The 16,746-nt window shown below is 33.7% G+C and overlaps 5 protein-coding genes across 12 annotated transcripts; 2 read left to right on the plus strand and 3 right to left on the minus strand.

The window, feature by feature from the left end:
• Positions 1 to 736: 736 nt before the first annotated feature.
• Positions 737 to 7,472, minus strand: LOC109857352 (C3 and PZP-like alpha-2-macroglobulin domain-containing protein 8). Of its 5 annotated transcripts, none has more exons than XM_020433545.1 (6): positions 7,413 to 7,472; positions 2,578 to 2,664; positions 2,165 to 2,304; positions 1,965 to 2,089; positions 1,730 to 1,872; positions 737 to 1,505 (listed from the first exon to the last, which is right to left on the minus strand). In XM_020433545.1, exons 2-6 carry the CDS (start codon positions 2,612 to 2,614, stop codon positions 1,012 to 1,014), a joined length of 939 nt encoding a protein of 312 aa, XP_020289134.1. In that variant the 5' UTR covers positions 2,615 to 2,664; positions 7,413 to 7,472; the 3' UTR covers positions 737 to 1,011. The 5 variants fall into 5 exon arrangements, with proteins under 5 accessions (XP_020289134.1, XP_020289135.1, XP_020289133.1 ...); XM_020433546.1 differs by lacking the exon at positions 7,413 to 7,472 and adding an exon at positions 2,958 to 3,294; XM_020433544.1 differs by lacking the exon at positions 7,413 to 7,472 and adding an exon at positions 2,870 to 2,957.
• Positions 2,947 to 7,752, plus strand: LOC109857351 (probable serine/threonine-protein kinase clkA). The gene is made up of 4 exons (XM_020433542.1): positions 2,947 to 3,004; positions 5,543 to 5,867; positions 6,092 to 6,146; positions 6,417 to 7,752. Exons 2-4 carry the CDS (start codon positions 5,859 to 5,861, stop codon positions 7,628 to 7,630), a joined length of 1,278 nt encoding a protein of 425 aa, XP_020289131.1. The 5' UTR covers positions 2,947 to 3,004; positions 5,543 to 5,858; the 3' UTR covers positions 7,631 to 7,752.
• A 43-nt stretch (positions 7,753 to 7,795) lies between these two features.
• Positions 7,796 to 13,574, minus strand: LOC109857323 (lisH domain-containing protein ARMC9-like). Of its 4 annotated transcripts, none has more exons than XM_020433504.1 (18): positions 13,486 to 13,574; positions 13,215 to 13,341; positions 12,929 to 13,010; positions 12,683 to 12,838; positions 12,425 to 12,577; positions 12,081 to 12,308; positions 11,722 to 11,969; positions 11,301 to 11,634; positions 10,960 to 11,130; positions 10,630 to 10,878; positions 10,186 to 10,497; positions 9,945 to 10,075; positions 9,775 to 9,859; positions 9,460 to 9,713; positions 9,146 to 9,325; positions 8,968 to 9,035; positions 8,390 to 8,420; positions 7,796 to 8,080 (listed from the first exon to the last, which is right to left on the minus strand). In XM_020433504.1, exons 3-18 carry the CDS (start codon positions 12,986 to 12,988, stop codon positions 7,966 to 7,968), a joined length of 2,775 nt encoding a protein of 924 aa, XP_020289093.1. In that variant the 5' UTR covers positions 12,989 to 13,010; positions 13,215 to 13,341; positions 13,486 to 13,574; the 3' UTR covers positions 7,796 to 7,965. The 4 variants fall into 4 exon arrangements, with proteins under 4 accessions (XP_020289093.1, XP_020289091.1, XP_020289095.1 ...); XM_020433502.1 differs by lacking the exon at positions 13,486 to 13,574 and adding an exon at positions 13,427 to 13,482; XM_020433506.1 differs by lacking the exons at positions 12,081 to 12,308; positions 13,486 to 13,574 and adding an exon at positions 13,427 to 13,482.
• On the plus strand, positions 13,458 to 14,949 carry LOC109857324 (alpha-ketoglutarate-dependent dioxygenase alkB homolog 6). The gene is made up of 5 exons (XM_020433507.1): positions 13,458 to 13,847; positions 13,945 to 14,121; positions 14,206 to 14,313; positions 14,451 to 14,549; positions 14,642 to 14,949. The coding sequence occupies exons 1-5, from the start codon at positions 13,800 to 13,802 to the stop codon at positions 14,897 to 14,899; spliced, it is 690 nt and encodes a 229-aa protein (XP_020289096.1). The 5' UTR covers positions 13,458 to 13,799; the 3' UTR covers positions 14,900 to 14,949.
• Positions 14,469 to 16,088, minus strand: LOC109857325 (THO complex subunit 7 homolog). Its single transcript, XM_020433508.1, has 4 exons — positions 15,837 to 16,088; positions 15,267 to 15,691; positions 14,956 to 15,180; positions 14,469 to 14,556 (listed from the first exon to the last, which is right to left on the minus strand). Exons 1-3 carry the CDS (start codon positions 15,844 to 15,846, stop codon positions 15,025 to 15,027), a joined length of 591 nt encoding a protein of 196 aa, XP_020289097.1. The 5' UTR covers positions 15,847 to 16,088; the 3' UTR covers positions 14,469 to 14,556; positions 14,956 to 15,024.
• Positions 16,089 to 16,746: the final 658 nt, after the last annotated feature.

Consider the following 16,746-nt stretch of genomic DNA (forward strand, 5'->3'; position numbering starts at 1 on the left):
AAGCAAACATTCGTTTCTTTTATATCTACAATGTACATAATTTATACTAATTTATTACAGCTTTACAGACATTTATATAGCGTTTTGTAACACTATCAGTTACATTTATTACGTAATACAATTATGTCTTTCTTTGTCTTTAGTCAACAACAATAAAAATAGAGAAGTAAAGCTGTGCTCTCTCTCTTTCTATAACAATACTTTTAATTAATAATGATTGTTCTAGAGAAGGTTGTGCAAAGCATTTGCTCATTTAATTTCTAACAGTCCATTTCCACTTTGCAAGTTTTTAACATTTATACACTGTACAACTGATTAAGAAAAGGAATCGCGAATGCTTCAAAAAAAAGCATTTGCAATGCAGACACATCTTTTGCCTAGAAAATATTACTACGTCGGCAGATTGGCAACAATTATACGTAATGCTTAGCAGCAACTTGCATGCAAAAATTGTTGTTTCTTTTTTTTTAGACAATTGTCTGTTTACGACAGATTTTGCTATCAGGATGTAAAATATCGCTGAAAACCGCTATATTAAACATATAAGTATTCTTTTGGTACATATGCTTTTTCGAGTTCGACTCGTCATCATCCTATATCACAATGCTGTAGATAAAATATTAGTATCTCGTTTTTTTTTTTTTACATACTCTTCCTAAATTGGCCATTTCTTTGCGGAATAATTGTCGACAAACCCTGAGTATATAGTGCGTCACACAATTTATGTAAAACAAGAGGTATATATGACACATGTGTCTCCACACAAATTATCGTTATTGTAATAATACTATATATAATTGATATTAAGCTATAGTTTCAATATATTACCTTCAATATTATATAATCACACGGAATTACGTGAATGCACATAACCTGAACTATCTTTTTGAGACTACGTTTTCATCCAATCAATATGAGAAAACAATACAGGAAATATTTTATTACGGATGTCTCATGAAAAAATATAAATATCTATGTTCTCTCATTATTTTTTTCACAACTTCTGTCGTCTTATCTCCCTATATATTCGCCCCCGTAGTCATCATATATTACCAACGTATCATATTCTAGATAGGACACTTCATCACCGTTCAGCACTACGTAGCATACCTGATGATTGGGTTGTATCTTGCCAACATGCCAAACGCCCTCATCTAATACCCGGCCGATGAACAAAGCACAACCCTCCTCAGTTTCACCAGCTGGCAGTGCGTGCAGAGGCACGGTACCCTCCCAGGATTTTACCCAACCGACTTCCTTGCCACATAGCACCTGGAAGTTTCGCTTCTCATGCACGTTACCACACCAGGCGAGCGTTAAAACATTATCACGAACACCACCTGGTATTATACTGTTACTATGACGTGTACGACCAATATATAGACCGTCTTCCGAAACCACTACCACATTCCGAGGTAATCCCAACGTTTCGTCAAAATCTACCCAGTAATGAGATGTGTCGACGAGTTGTTGCCGGATGGCTAGTGCCGTAAAAGAAACACGATCTGTTAAGAGTAAATCATGAAAATTTTTGGAAATTTACTTATTATAATTGTTTTTTTTTTTCATGCAAATTGGTAATTGATTACACAATGCATTGAAAGTAAATGTAATTAATGCAACTTTATATTTATTTAGTCATATTATAAAAATATGATCTATCGTAAAAATGGAGCCAATCTTTAAAGAGACTAAAGCAAGTTCTGTGGAAAAGATACATGATATATACCATCAATTAGCCATTCTCCAGTAGCACCCCAAGCAGTACTAACACCTATATAATTTATAACAAACGGATTTTTGTCTTTGTAGGACATCAATGTTTCCAAATTATCTTCCCGACCGACACATAACCATCCATCGCAAAACCATCTGAAAAGAGAAACCAAGGAATTAAAGAAAGAAATAGTTGTAGAGTGCAAAAATTATATAAATTATGTATAATTTTTGTATAATATTCTTACTGTATAAAAAAGTTACATATTTCATCAGCTTTCAATATGTTACAAGTTCTTGCTTCTGCCACATCTGGTTCTGTATTATTCCTTCTTATTGCCGATAAAGTATTTCCCCATCCTCCAATAATGATCTAAAGAGAAAAAATTAAATGAGTTTTTTTTTTACATTCTTTTAATTATAGAGACCAAAAGGATAAAAAACTTACTTCATAGAAATTAGAATCATTGCCAAGGTGTGTTCGTAAGGCAATTCTTGCATCATGACTAGCTTTAATGCCTATGCTAATATTGCTTCTTGTGATAGGTATGTAACAATAGTCAAGACTGTCCACTGTGGAGATTTTAACTGGAATGCAATTTTAATGAGATTTAAATACCGAGAGGAAGTAAAACACATATACTTTCTTTTTTTTAATTGAAATAATTAAAAACCAGCTATTATCTCTCACTTTTTTTCTATTAGAAGACATTTGTGTGTTTCACAACAGAAAAAAGAAATAAATTTACAGAAATATAAACTTACACGGATTCATTTTTTCTAAAAACCAAAGCGAAATATTTCCAAAATAGATGAATTAGTTTCAAAATAGATAAATAATAAATGATTCATATTAGGTACATGTATACATCGTTCGCGTTCGTCTGATATTTATCATCCATCATACGTCCCGGTCTCCGGCGAGTAATTATCTCATTATCTCGACCACTTAAACAAGGAAACACTCACGTTAATAAAATCTCATCTAATTATTCGTTGAATTCCCTATCACAGCACTATCATCAATGATTGATTACTTGAACGCTGTGAAATGTGGAGTAAAATTAGAGGTTACATATAACACATTCGAATGCGTGTTTACACTTTCCAATCTCTTTAACGTGCGCGACATTGATCACGTTTCGATATTTACCGTCAGTATTGAAAATCTACGGTAAATGTGACGTGAACTATAGATTCGTGACGCTGACAGTGAACATCGGAATGTATTTACAATTTACATGTATTTGTGCGACGAGCATAAATTAGCTACATGTAAGAAAATCAGGTAAAATTTTATTAGTAATCGATTTTTATCTCGTAAGTCGTGATTTAAAAAATGCTCGCGTTCATGTGTGAAAATTTCGAGTATCGCAAAAGTGTCGCTCGGACACGCTTTCGAACGAAAAATCATTTTCACAATGAGTAGATTCAAGGTTAGAAAATCCGTTGTAACCGCGCGCGATCAGGATCTCATTTCAAATGCTCGGAAGCGTTTCGAATACGATCGATCGAGAATTTGACTTCAAAGCGCCGCGAAAGTGGCAGCACGAGAGGAGAATTTGATTTTTCGAACAATATATACCTAGTTTGCAATTACAAATACTTACTTAAGAAAACTTTTTCAAATGCAGTCCGTGACTGCTTTCAGTCTTCTTCTCTCTAATTAACATTTTTGAAAAAAGTCTATTAATTATTAAAAAAACTCATGATTTATCGCACGTCGAAAATTCGTGTCTTGTGAAAAAAATAACGTGATTACGTTAAATTAAATATTTAATATTATATTTAATATTTAATATTCTCATTATTTGGTATAGATACCACAAATTGGAAGAATCCCTGTCACAATCACACACAGTTCTCTCTCTTCGATTTCTTATAGATCGAGATTTTATATATCTTGATCATTGGCGTTAGAGTGAGTTGCACGACTAGAATTAGAATTATATCCGAGACTTTCCATTCTGATTTTACTTTCTGTAAACTACTGTGTAATACACACACGCACACACAAAATACTCATATTAAACAAAACAAAAAATATTTTTAAATTATTAATTAATCTTAATCATCAAGAAATTGAAGTAAGAGGCTGTATATATATTTTATTATTATATTATTTGAACTTTATGTTATTATTTTTAACGTAGTTTCAGTAATATATCTTAATTTCAATATTACGCGTAAAAATTGTTTTTTTTTTTTTTGCGTCAAAAAATTAAATCGATTAAAAACTACGTGCGCACGGAGCATGCGATCTGATCACTTTTCGAAAATGATACGAAAGAATTGCTCAAAAAATACTTCGCAAAAAATACTTTTTTTTACGCTGTTCGCGTGCTACGCGATGAACTCACATGCGACACAGAGACATTGAGACATTTTCTTGCTACCGAGGGTCATTGTCGTGCTTATTGAAATACATCTGATTAACTTCAGAATCAGTGCGCGCTTGAATGAATGCATGCGCGTGTGCGCGCGCGTGCGTGGAAAGTAGAAAGCATTGGGAAAAAAGGACAGAGACGAGCGCAAATCTATAAACGTCGATTAGATCGATAGATGTACGATCGAGATAAATACTATTTCGATTTCCGCGAACAATTGGCAAGGAATTGTAATTTTCTCTGCTTCGTTTGCGAACTTTCGAAGAGCGAAGATGCACGAACTTTGAAAATTGCCGACCGCGGACACACACATCCGGCAATTGTGCATGTGCACGCGAATTACCTCACCGAGATTACCTTTAATACACTTTTTCTAGGGTACAATTGTTTTTTTTTTTTTTTTTTTTTTTTTTAATAAAATAACGAAAATATTAAAATGACTAAAAAATTGTTCTTTACCGTCCTCTTTTGCTTGGTGTATTGTAATCACGTTTGAGTGCAGAGAGGATTTTAATAAATATAATTAATATGTATTCGTTCTATTATGAATATATAACAATAAGAGAGAACGTTTAGACGTTAGTGGGTTGAGATGCCGACGCTTTCTTGTGCGGCAAATGTTGTGCAAACGGGGAGAAGTATAAAAATTCTCACGTTAGATTTGTTATACTTAAGCAAGGGGACGTCGAAAAACTTTCTTTTTCCTGTGGAGAAACATTGTTATTCAGCAAGAAGTCTCAGTTCGTGTATGCAAAATGCAGATAAAAAAATATCCTAAGATCGGTCACGAATCTCAATGATGTTTATCTCGGATTTTGTAAAATTACACGTTTGCGAACACATGTAATTTTCGTGAAAACGTTCAAACCCCGTGTGTGCGTGTCGCGTGTTTTACTTAAAAAAAAGTCCTTGTTGAGCTATTAAGTAAAAACAAATTAAAGAAAAAAAAAGAAGATAAAACTTCATTAGTCCTATTTTTGGGGCAAGTTTTACACCTTTTGTGCTACAACTTGTTCGCACATACTTGGCAAAGTGAAAACTAACTAACAACCTCGTCGCGCTATATATATTGGCGTCTCGTTCTATAAAGATCAATAGTCAACAAGCATTCAATACAGATTGACTTTTATTGTTATGCTTTAAACATAATTAAGCATAATTAAGCAGATGATTAGTAGTCTGATCGGCTCATGATCTTTTTAAACCGTGTGTTGTCCGCACTTGTGCGCATATGATCACGATATGATGTAAAAACTATAATAATACGTGATTATAGACCATTATTATAGATAGACCGATTATAGACTATTGGAATAGAAAGATGTTTTGTCTAAAAAAAATGTATTTCTTAGAGCTTCTGTTTAGATAGAGGCAGATAGGTAGGTAGGATTCTTGTTAGATAGGTAGGTCAGTATTAACCATCGTGTTTCTCGTTGCAGTTGACTGTATATAGTACTCGTATAGAGATAACCCATTGCTTTCCCTGTAAAAGTGAAGAGCTAAATCAGGTTGACTCGTTTCTCTCTACTCCGTATGGCCGTGTCCCGACCAATGTCGCATCAGTATGTGCGCGCCGAGATCGCTTTTACCTTTTCGTGAAACGAGGGAGGTGGGTTTTGCTATGGGTATAAAACAGAAAATCGCGCTTTTGCCAGCCACTGTGCAGTTTCATTTTGGACAGACAACACGAAGATCTATATATATACATATATTTTATATTAGTGTTGCGACAAGTTAGTCGGAACGAGAATCGCCATGCTGCTGGTAAGTGCAAACAAACACACACATGTTGTTATTATAAATTATCAGTGTGTATGTATCACAGGAAGTAAAAAAAGTGCATAGATTTAAAGATTCTAACATTTTTTTTTTTTTGAACAAGATTTGTATACAATAAACCGATGTAAAAAAATATTCTTTATGTTTTACTTTTTTCTGCAAGATATTCCTTAATTTCTCACGAAATAATAATTTGTTTTTTTTTTTAGGGCGCAGTGATAGTTTGTTGTGCGATTATTGTGAACGCAGAATCGCCTCTTAACAGTACGTATGAACAAATCCTATCACACATTACGTTAATTCTCAAAAACTTACGTCTATAATTAAGTCAAGGGATCAGGCTACCGTAAAATTTTCACAAAATTAAAATTTTTTTTAAACGGTCTGATTTGTACGATTTTTATACGATTCTCCGTAAGGCTACGTACGAATTTATTGATATTTATTACACTTTTTTTCAAACAACATTTATATATTTTTCTAAATTTTTGATCAATTTCTCAAAGCGGCACTCGTTAAACATTATTGTTGTAGGCCATTCTTATACCGGAGATAGCAATGGGTACGATTACAGTAACACCGGTACTAATAATGGATACTTAGGATCTAAAGACAGTTACCAGAACGGCGGACACTTTTACGCCGGAGGCAATCACGAGGTGTCAAACTACGTCGGTGGCCAAAGTTCGTTGATTAATCCAGTTGACAATCAGGGTAATATAGAAGGTGACAGTTATAGCGGATATTCCTCGAGTAATAACAATCACGAAAGTGAGTACGCGGGATACTCCAATACCTACGAAAATTCCAATAGCGACTCTTACATTTTGTCAACTCGAGCGACACCCACGTCGTTCAGAGGATATTCGAACAATAACGGAGACTCGGGTTTCAAACCGTATCCGAGCGATTCTTCAATTTACAAAGATTCCGATTTCGGTAATCAGTACGCGACTGGTAGCACAAGCGTCAATAGTAAAAGAATACCTTATTCCGCGGGATACTCGAGACCGACCACGTTGAAAAATTATCACAAAGGCTCCGTCGACAGCGAAAGTTTACAGGGATATCACGATTCTACTGACGTTTCGAGCTATTCCGAAAACGATCATGTTTATTCTTCGTACTTGCCGGACAATCTAGCCGGCGAACACTCGTTCGGAAAGCAGAGAGACGGCCCGTACGGCTTGAAAAGCGGCGGCAAGTACGGCAATGTCTATCCGACACCGTCAGAGACGCGGTACACGCGAGGAAACACGGGCAACGTAGGTAACGTCGCCGGACACGCGAGTTACAATCACGACATTCCGTCGTACGCGTCGAGACCGAGCAATTACGTTTCGAAAACACCCGGTGTATATATCTCGTCGGGAAAACCGAACAAGTATTACGGTTACAGCAAGTACCTTACTCGCCACGCTCCAAATAGCGGCATGACCTATTACTTGTCGAGGGATCGCGACGATTATTACGCTCCTTCTTCGTACGGCAAGAGCACCGGTAAAGTACTCATAATTAAAAACAACAGACCTGGTTACGATGGAGGTCACGTTTACAACGACGAGCCGCTTTACTCCAGTGGTTACAGGAGTAAGAGTGGCGGTCTCGTGACCGGGTATCCCGCATCGCCGACTTTTGACGGTTACAACGCTGGTGGCAATGGTTACGATGACAGTAGCACTTTGACCAGACGGTATAGAAACAGCGGCGTACCTATGCTCGTGCAAAGGTCGATTTATTCATTATAAATGTGCGCGTCGTTTATTTGTATTTAAAAGTATGGCAGATTTTCATATGTGAGTGATTTGTATATACGTATATTTATTTATTTTGTATTTTCGATTAAGAATTGTTTTTCAAATGTATTTTACTTAGGATAAAAATATTGTTCACTTTTTATATAAGTAATAATTGAAATAATTGAAATAGTCTCTCTCTCTCTCTTTTTTTCCGTCCTGAAAAATGTATATAACTGATAATATTTCACCTGTTGTTAATAGACATCCTACAAGAGTTTTAACATCGTATAAATCGTATAAATGTTTTTTCTCGCATTTTTTATTTAAACTTTTTGATGCAATGTTCACGGAGGTGTTCTCGATATCCTAGGCTTGGACAAGAATGCGTCTTCTTCGTTAGCGAGCTCTGGATTGTCTTTCCACGAAGAGTCCTTAACTTTATTATTGCTATTATAATTCCTACAAACACACAATGTTGTTTTTTATTTATAGATATATATATATGTGTGTGTGTATTTATAACAATCAGGACGAAAAAAGCAGAAACACATTATATAACACAAGCAACAAATATACAAATTTATTCACGCAACATCATAAAATTCTCTCAGTATAAAAATATATATAAATCATGTATGTATAGACAACATGTGTTATAATTTAAACAATATAAAAATTACGCGTGCTTCGCCTCGTTATAAATAAATATCTCCAAAAAGCTGTGAGAAAAGTGCACGGTGTAAATGCACAAAATTAAGTGTTACTCACAACGATGCTATGCTGCTGAATTTCTCCACTTCTGTAACAAGTTAAGCGTACACACAATTATTGTGTTAAAATTAACAGTAACAAAGAATTAAAAGTTTTTCTTATATTTCTCTAATCACTTCTTTTTACGTCTGAATGTGAAACCATTTTTCATATTTAAAATTACTATTTTTTTAACAAAATATTTTCTAAGTAGCTCTCCTGTAATCGCAGAGTGTACCTTCTAACTCATTAATATTTATTTCCACACTTTCGTTTACGCGTTCCAATTTTTCTAAGTTTTTGCACGTGCAGGGAAAGTCACAAAGAGCTTTCACTGAATGTTACTTATTTACTTAAACTTATCTCTTAGATCTGTATTCATAGTCGCGATTCAATCTGAGAAGCTTGAAACAATCGAGAACATTGTTGGTCTGAATCACGATTATAAATACAAACTATTTATGGATGCTAAGACTTTGTTACTTTTAAGCTTTAAGCTTTTAAGCTTTTTTTTTCCAAAATCGGCATATTCATTGGGGCAATAATCTTTTTTGAATTATTCATATCTTATTTAATTACAAATATGAAGTACGTACCTGTTTGGCTGTTCTCGTGAGCAGAGATAAGAGTCGTAGACGATGTCAGTGCTCTTTCGCTACTATTTCTGTACAAATTAATATTGTATTATAAATTTTAATTTAATGTTTTTTGGTTATTTATTTTTTTTTATGACAGTTTCCGATTTAATTAATTTTGATTGAATTAATAACACACTTGGAAGTTCGACTGTCATACAAGTAAATCATATCGTTAAAAAATTTTTGCTCAGTCAAAGATTGTTTCACCGTGCCTGTCCAAGCTACAGTTTTTAATGAATTTTTGTTCTGCTTTTCATACAATCGACTTTCACACTTTAGTAATGAAGATTCGATTCGGTTGAATCCTTTCGCGGTACTTCAAATAAATTATTTGTTATTGTTATTATTAGTTGTCACACATGTAGAAACATGATCAGTTTTCTTACGTGAAAAAAAAAAAAACGGAGATAACATTTTTAGAGATGTTTTCTGTAAAAATTCTATAAATACCTTATTGTAGCATTTGACGAATGTTTGTTATAAAGATAATTGTCGTGTTGGTTGCCGTAAAAATCAGTAGAATTCAACGCTGATTTTTGTTGTAGAGTCGTATCAGTTGTCGTATCAGTTGTTAAAGCGCTCCGAGAAACCTTCGAAGAAAGACTATAACACACCGCAAGTAACGTCTCTCCGTTGAGTTCACCGACATAATTTTGCAGTGGATCATTTTCATCTAATTCATGTTCCAGTACATCCAATTCTGCCTACGAGAAATTCATGTTCAAAGTCGTGTTCATGTACCCGCGAAGTCACATCGGCACTTACATTATCATCGTCACCGGTCTCGTCATTTTGTGGCGTATTAATATTTTCACGCTTCTGTATTCTCAGTATATTATCCAGATGCTTCCTGTCGCGCACATCAGAATTATATTATTATCGTTAAAGAGAAATATAAAAGACAAGAATATACATATATCGTTTTAAGAAATTACCGTAATTCTATAGTTTTATGATTGCCACCGAGATAGTCCGATATATCCGAGTGTTTCACTTTTCTCGCTTCCTCGTTGATCACAGGATTGCACAAAAAATTGCTCAGTGCTCCGTTGATATACGGCAAAGACTGGTAAACAAAATCGTTGCGTTGATTTAGAAACAAATTGCATGTACATTTTTGTATCTCTTCTGTGTATATACATATATATCTTTATTAAACACGCACGCAATACTCACAGACGTGTGATCTAACGAGAGAAGAACAAGCAAAGTGGAAACGAGTAAAGACGATATTTTGGACGCTCTAGCCTGTGCTAATCGATGTAATGACAGATTCATCAGAAGCGCTGTGGCATATTCTAATCTGTACAAACTAATAACGTGACAATTATCGTGCAAATGATGGATCAGCCATTCTAGCAGTCCGCTTTCTATCATGTATATACGTTGCTGTCTACGTAAAGACAGTTTCTGTAACATCGCCACCATCATGTCGCACGCGAAAGAATCTATTCCGTCACCATGATTATTGTCGAGACAAGTAAAGATCTGAAAATATATTGATAATCATCCAAATTATATGTATAGTCTGATAGTTTCACAGCTTTTTGAAACAAAATTATACAATTATAAATAAAAACACTTGCTTGTGAGTTTGATATAAGCGACGCAAAATCATACCATATTTACGATGGTCGATCCAATTGACAAGTAATCTCGTCCGCATCTGAAAGATGCCAGTGTGTTTAACAATCGAGCGGTGAATTGTTGCAAAAGATGTCTGGCGTACGCTTCTCCCGTGGTTAACAAACATGGCAAGATTGGCTTGCCAGTGTTGCTGGCGATCTGTCCGTGAAACCCCAACAAATCATGATTTATATACTCGTGCAAAACCTCCTCCTGTTCCGTCAACTGCGCGAGCGTTATTTTCTGCGAAAAATGTTGTTTTTAAAAAGTAAAATAATCAATACTCTACTGCTTTTTGTGTCACGTAATTATTTTCGTAGTTACCCAACGTAATGCTTGTAATAGCAATAGCTTTGTCTTCACATCCCCATTGAGTAGATGCAATTTGATTTTTTTGTAATCCAATAATTTCGGAGACACCGGTACTGCTGTTATGTCAAGTTTAGACATTGCAATTGTTTTTACGTCATTATAACCGAGTTGCAATAAGGATGGCTGTTAATCAAAGCGAAACGTATACAAAAGTAAATTTGCGTTTTCACGCAAGTGAAACATTTTTTGTTCAAAATGGAGTTATATAATAATTTATATTTTTTATAAAAAAAAAACGTATTGAAAAAGGTAACTTTGCGTATGTAGTAATGTAAAAAATATACTTTGCTTACGTAAGACTCTCTTATATTTTGATTAAACAAGTCCGGGAATATTTTCATGCATATTTCGAGCGTTCGTTGTATGTCAACAGCTTGTCCTTTCACTGAATTCTCCAACGCTACGGTTAATTCTCCAGCAACGTCTATCAATTTGTGATAGTCCGCGTGTAGTTTGTGAAATCTCACTTTTAGCTTCTCATAACTTGTGCGAATAATGAATAAATGAGACTTGGTCAATGCCAAGTCTTGATTACATTGAATCAATCTTTCTTCTGTTACATTCGATGTACCAGCTTTCGAACCGTTAATCGTAATTTGGTCTCCGGTGATGTGCGTTTGCGTGCATCTGTAAATAATAAATAAATTGTTTTCATCTTTTTTTTTTTTTTTAAGTATCTGATGAGAAAAGAGGGTATTTTTTTCATGTACTTACTTCGATTTTAGATTACGACTTGTCCTACGAAACAAATTATATTGCTCATCGTCATAATCTTCTAAAAAAGGTATCTTATTGATGGGTATATCTCTGTCGTTTGGCACAATCGATGTATTATTTTTTGTAACTTTATTTTGTGTAACATGTGATTCCGTATCTTGTGTTTTTGACGAGATATTTGGAGATTGAATCGCGTCTTGCGATTGCTCTTCATTAGATTTGACATTGTTTGGCTCAATCACATCCTGTAAGTTTCATAATAATTTTTTTAAGAATTACATTTTTAGGAATACAAAGTGCTTGAATGTAGGTGTGTGCAAGTAGAACTTTTGAATTGTTACATTATTTTTCCTTACTTGTCTGTGATTTGTAATAAATAAATTTAACTTTTTTGATAATTCATCCAGCCAAAACTGTTCCAATATTGTAGAAAAAAACGTATCTTTATGAAGATCTTTTACAAATGGTAACGCATAAAAAGGTTGCAACTCAGTGTCATGTTCCAATTCCTTACCGTCTCCAAGCAAATAATCTTGCAATTGTTTCATACTGTTATTTATATTTTTCTCAATTTCAATTATATTCTGTTGATTATTGATAATAAGTTTAGACTCTAATAAATTTTGTTTTCAGATTATTTTACGTACTTAAAATATAGTATAAAAAAAAGGTTAATTTATTCGAGATAAAATAAAGTTACCTCCTTGCATTTTTCTACAAACTCTTTATTATCACATCCGTTAGAATGCAATGTACGTTGTGGCAGTATAGCAAAATGTACATGTAAATAAAATGTCAACTTCTTATATTCTTCACATTGTTTGATGCTATCAGAAAATAAGTTCTTCCATAACTGAAAAATTAAATATTATACTATAGATAAAAATATATAAAATTAAATACTATATAATATAGAAAAGCAATTTTAAATTAATAAATTTCATTTTATTACATGTACCTGAAAAAATTCTGAATAATTCCCGGTATTGTAGTACAGCATTAATTTATCACAGGGATCTGTTATAGTTTTTAATTCGAGATTCTGATAATTCTTTTTTAAAGCTTCTTGTATCAAAGCCTTAGCAGTGTTCTCAAAATTATGATCCAAAAGAAACTGAAAAAAATCACATACAAATCTTGTTAACAAAAAAAAGATATCTTTAGTTAGATATACATGTGTATGTATTTATTATTATAATTATACCTGATGGATTATTTCAATATTGTTATCAGCCATTTGGTTCTTCATTATCAATTCAGTCATGTGTGCCTTTGGTATTGTGTGCCTGAAAATACTGATTATTATACTAAAGTATATCTATGATTTGAATATAGTATTTTTTTTCTTTTTTTTGAATAAATTCATATATAAATAGTTCTCTCTTACAAATATTTTAGAAAATAAGATAAATGATTTACTTAAAAAATTAAACCTCATTTAAATACAAAATTTTCCCTTAATATCATTTGATTATTTATGTTCAATTTACCTCAGAAACAGATTTTTCAGCACAAATATTTTTCTTGTAAAGACTCATACGCACGTAATAAGGGATGTTGGTTTAGGTCATTAATCGATTTTATGCAAATACGCTATTGATCAACGTACAGCACTACCTAAACAAAACAATTATATATTGTGATTATTATATAAAATATATATAGACAACACTCTTTTAGTGTATTATTACAATGAAAGTACCTTTGCGATTTTGTGTTAAATATAAATTGACGTGTGTAGCTATGACGATATTTTCTTACCGCAACGTTCTGATGTCCGTTTTGTATAGAAATCTATAATTTGTCATTATCCTATGACACTTAAAAAAAAAAAAAGATATTTACGATCACGTATACTCACGAGACCGACTGAGATACGTTTATTGATATTGAGGTTGTTTACTTTAATTTTCTCAATTCATATAAAATATTTCTTTAATTCTACGCACGCGCACGTAACACGCACGTCTTCCCGCTGTCATACGATGTTTACAAATGGTCACAAGAGATTTACAAGTGTCATCGACATTTATCAAGTTGTAAAATTGTTAGATTGACATATTACAATTATTATAATGACCGAGGGACAGTCCTTGTTGTTGCACAACGCAGTTGTTTCACAGGTTTATTCTCATTAAAATGATTCTCACGTTATTTCTAGAGAGGTTATATTTTTTAAGAGATTTGCATATATATATATATATATATATAAAATCACAGATACCTGATACCGCGTGTTACATACCGAATTTTATTACTGAAGAAGAAGAAAAGCAGATTATAAAGCACGTAAATAATGTACCGCAACCAAAATGGACACAACTGAGTCACCGCAGATTGCAAAATTGGGGTGGTATACCCCATCCCAAAGGGATGATAGCAGAAGAAATTCCTACTGTGGGTAGCTGGGATAAGAAATTTATTAGAATTTTACAAATCAATATATATATATATATTTTTAATTAAAAATTGACATTTCAGTGGCTACAAAAATATATTGATAAAGTTAAAGCTTTGAATGCCTTTGAAACTGGAGTGTTACCCAATCATGTTTTAATTAATGAATATTTACCTGGACAAGGAATAATGGTATGTTGAAGACAAAAAGTTTATTTTCTTTATAAAATATAATTATATATACTTAATATCAATAGCAAGAGAGAGAGAAAGAGAGAGAAAAAAAATATATAAAAATGTACATATGTATAATAACGCAATTTTCCTAGGCACATTCAGATGGCCCGCTCTTTTATCCTGTTGTAACTACTATAAGTTGCGGTTCTCACACATTTCTTGATTTTTATAAAAAACTTGACTCCACTGAGGTAGACACTGCAATTATAATAAAAAACATAGGAATGTTTTTGCAATAATACAATAATGTAACAATATTATTATAAACATATTATTTTTGCAGCAACAACAATCTAAATTCGAATTTAGTTTGTTACTAGAACCTAGAAGCCTATTAGTCTTGCAAAAGGATTTATATCACAACTATTTGCACTCCATAGCAGAAAGAGATGTGGATGATGTAACAGAATCTACGATAAAAAATTTGCATATGTGTGCGAACAAATTTGTAGAAGGGCAAACGATAAAACGCGATGTCAGATTATCCTTGACTATTAGACACGTACCAAAAACTAGCAAATTAAAGTTAAAAATCTTTTAACACATGTGTACATTACTTGAAAGAAAGAGTTATAAGATTGTGTGAAAAAATGTTACCTTTTATTCTGCATTATTCATTCCTTTTTGTATGAAAAAACATCTCAAAGAAACATCTTTTCATGACTGTTACCCATTTGTGTCTGTGTTATTCTCGAGACTTATATCCATTACTTCCTCATCGCACTCGTCTAACATTCCTTGTAAGGAATGAATAGATGATATCAAAACATGAAATTGCTTCCGGCGCATTTCTAACTTGTTCTCCAACTGTTCTGACTTTTCCTATGTGTGACACAAAAATGAACAATGTTCTGAACAAATCCAATAGACAATAGAGAATAGAATGTGTAGATATGCGACAATGTTACCTTTAAACTGTCTAATTCTTGTCTCAATGTGGCAAGCTTCATATCGGTTTCCAAACGATCTGGTTGTTCACTGATAACTTTAGCTAATACGTCATATTCTATCCTATTTTTTCTCACACGCTTAGCATCTTGCAGTTCAATCTTAGTTTTCTCTATATCTTCCTTGGCTTTCTCTATTTGCACTTCAATTTCCTTGGATAGTTCTTCATAGCTTTGTAGCTCTTCTTGACTCATGTTTGACACCAATCGAGATTTTTTCTGCGCAAATTCGCACTGTGCCAACTGTGACAACATTCTCTCGTGCAACGTGTTGTCCACATCAGAACCGTTGGTCCACTTTGTGAACGATTTTAACAGCATATTGATTCTACGATCATCTCCCGTTCCATCTCCGTCTATGAGCAGTCGACGGCGTATCACTTCTTCTGTGAATGCAAAATTCATATTAAAAAAAAATAAATCACATATGTGTAACAAAATATGTATTGCATATACTCTTCTCTTATGCGCGTTTCTCTTATGTTATTTGTATCAAAATAAATATTACTATGTGCTAAAAATATTATTTACCATCTGACATCGCGTAATTGACTGATTTGTTTGTTGGTCAATATTGAAAAGTATATTTTCAAGTTACACTTTTATAACTTTGCCGCGAGCAAACTCCGGCCTCCGGCCCGAAAATCGGAGTGGAACGGATCGTCCGCTACTGGTCCGGTTCGCGATATGTATCCGACATGGAGATAATTTAAATCGAGATCATTTAGCAGCATAGACATATAATATATAGACTGCGCGTTCCCTACCTTTGCCATGGTAAGAAAATGTCTTCAACGTTGAGGGAGACAGCTGGTGTTGAATAGTAGCCTCATCTTTGTCTAGCGAAGTATTGGGGGAAATGATAGACAGAGAAAGAGTTACTATTCAAAGTATGTTGTCTCTCTCAACGTTGAAGACATCTTTTCAGCCAAACGCGCAGTCTATATATTATACGTCTATGTTTAGCAGAATTAACTAATCACGAAATGCAGTCAGAAGTTCCTAGAATGGCTTCCTAGAATGGCGTATGGACTAACTTAATTCGGTCCACTGAGCCAATTTTGCACCAAACCAAACCTAACTAATCACGAAGCCAGCCGTATGTGCGTAGTTACGCTGTGAATATTTTTGGAGAATTGTCGGTGTTTTTTATACCACTTTCTTTATTATTATCTTTAATTTAAACAAATATATACAACTCCGTGGCTGTGTTCAGTTAAGCAAGATGGAACGAACTAATGGAGGAAATGCAGGAAATACAGGAATTGGAACTAATGAAACTAAAGGGTCGTCTACAATGGAGAGTTGTAGGCCGTAATAGTAAGAAATTGACCAATCACAGATAAAGTACAGAAGAATAATCGATTGTGATTTGTCAATTTCTTACTGTTACGGCCTACAACTCTCCATTGTAGACGACCCTTTAGTTTCATTAGTTCCA

Source organism: Pseudomyrmex gracilis, unplaced genomic scaffold (genome assembly GCF_002006095.1).
Source record: "Pseudomyrmex gracilis isolate BER0280 unplaced genomic scaffold, ASM200609v1 scaffold_155, whole genome shotgun sequence".
Lineage (NCBI taxonomy): Eukaryota > Metazoa > Arthropoda > Insecta > Hymenoptera > Formicidae > Pseudomyrmex > Pseudomyrmex gracilis.

What these genes read in the sequence shown, in the direction of transcription:
- LOC109857323 (XM_020433504.1), bottom strand. Translation starts at nt 12,988, where the DNA reads ATGACTGAATTGATAATGAAGAACCAAATGGCTGATAACAATATTGAA. An exon ending in TTATTACAAATCACAGACAA is followed by an intron (nt 11,970 to 12,080) that starts GTAAGGAAAAAT and finishes TGAAACTTACAG; the next exon opens with GATGTGATTGAGCCAAACAA. An exon ending in TATTACAAGCATTACGTTGG is followed by an intron (nt 10,879 to 10,959) that starts GTAACTACGAAA and finishes CATTTTTCGCAG; the next exon opens with AAAATAACGCTCGCGCAGTT.
- LOC109857324 (XM_020433507.1), top strand. Translation starts at nt 13,800, where the DNA reads ATGACCGAGGGACAGTCCTTGTTGTTGCACAACGCAGTTGTTTCACAG. An exon ending in TACCTGGACAAGGAATAATG is followed by an intron (nt 14,314 to 14,450) that starts GTATGTTGAAGA and finishes CAATTTTCCTAG; the next exon opens with GCACATTCAGATGGCCCGCT. An exon ending in AAAAACTTGACTCCACTGAG is followed by an intron (nt 14,550 to 14,641) that starts GTAGACACTGCA and finishes TTATTTTTGCAG; the next exon opens with CAACAACAATCTAAATTCGA.
- LOC109857351 (XM_020433542.1), top strand. An exon ending in CGCAGAATCGCCTCTTAACA is followed by an intron (nt 6,147 to 6,416) that starts GTACGTATGAAC and finishes TTATTGTTGTAG; the next exon opens with GCCATTCTTATACCGGAGAT.
- LOC109857352 (XM_020433545.1), bottom strand. Translation starts at nt 2,614, where the DNA reads ATGATAAATATCAGACGAACGCGAACGATGTATACAT. An exon ending in ATGATTCTAATTTCTATGAA is followed by an intron (nt 2,090 to 2,164) that starts GTAAGTTTTTTA and finishes TTTTCTCTTTAG; the next exon opens with ATCATTATTGGAGGATGGGG. An exon ending in ATATGTAACTTTTTTATACA is followed by an intron (nt 1,873 to 1,964) that starts GTAAGAATATTA and finishes TTCTCTTTTCAG; the next exon opens with ATGGTTTTGCGATGGATGGT.
- LOC109857325 (XM_020433508.1), bottom strand. An exon ending in AAGAATTAGACAGTTTAAAG is followed by an intron (nt 15,181 to 15,266) that starts GTAACATTGTCG and finishes TGTCACACATAG; the next exon opens with GAAAAGTCAGAACAGTTGGA.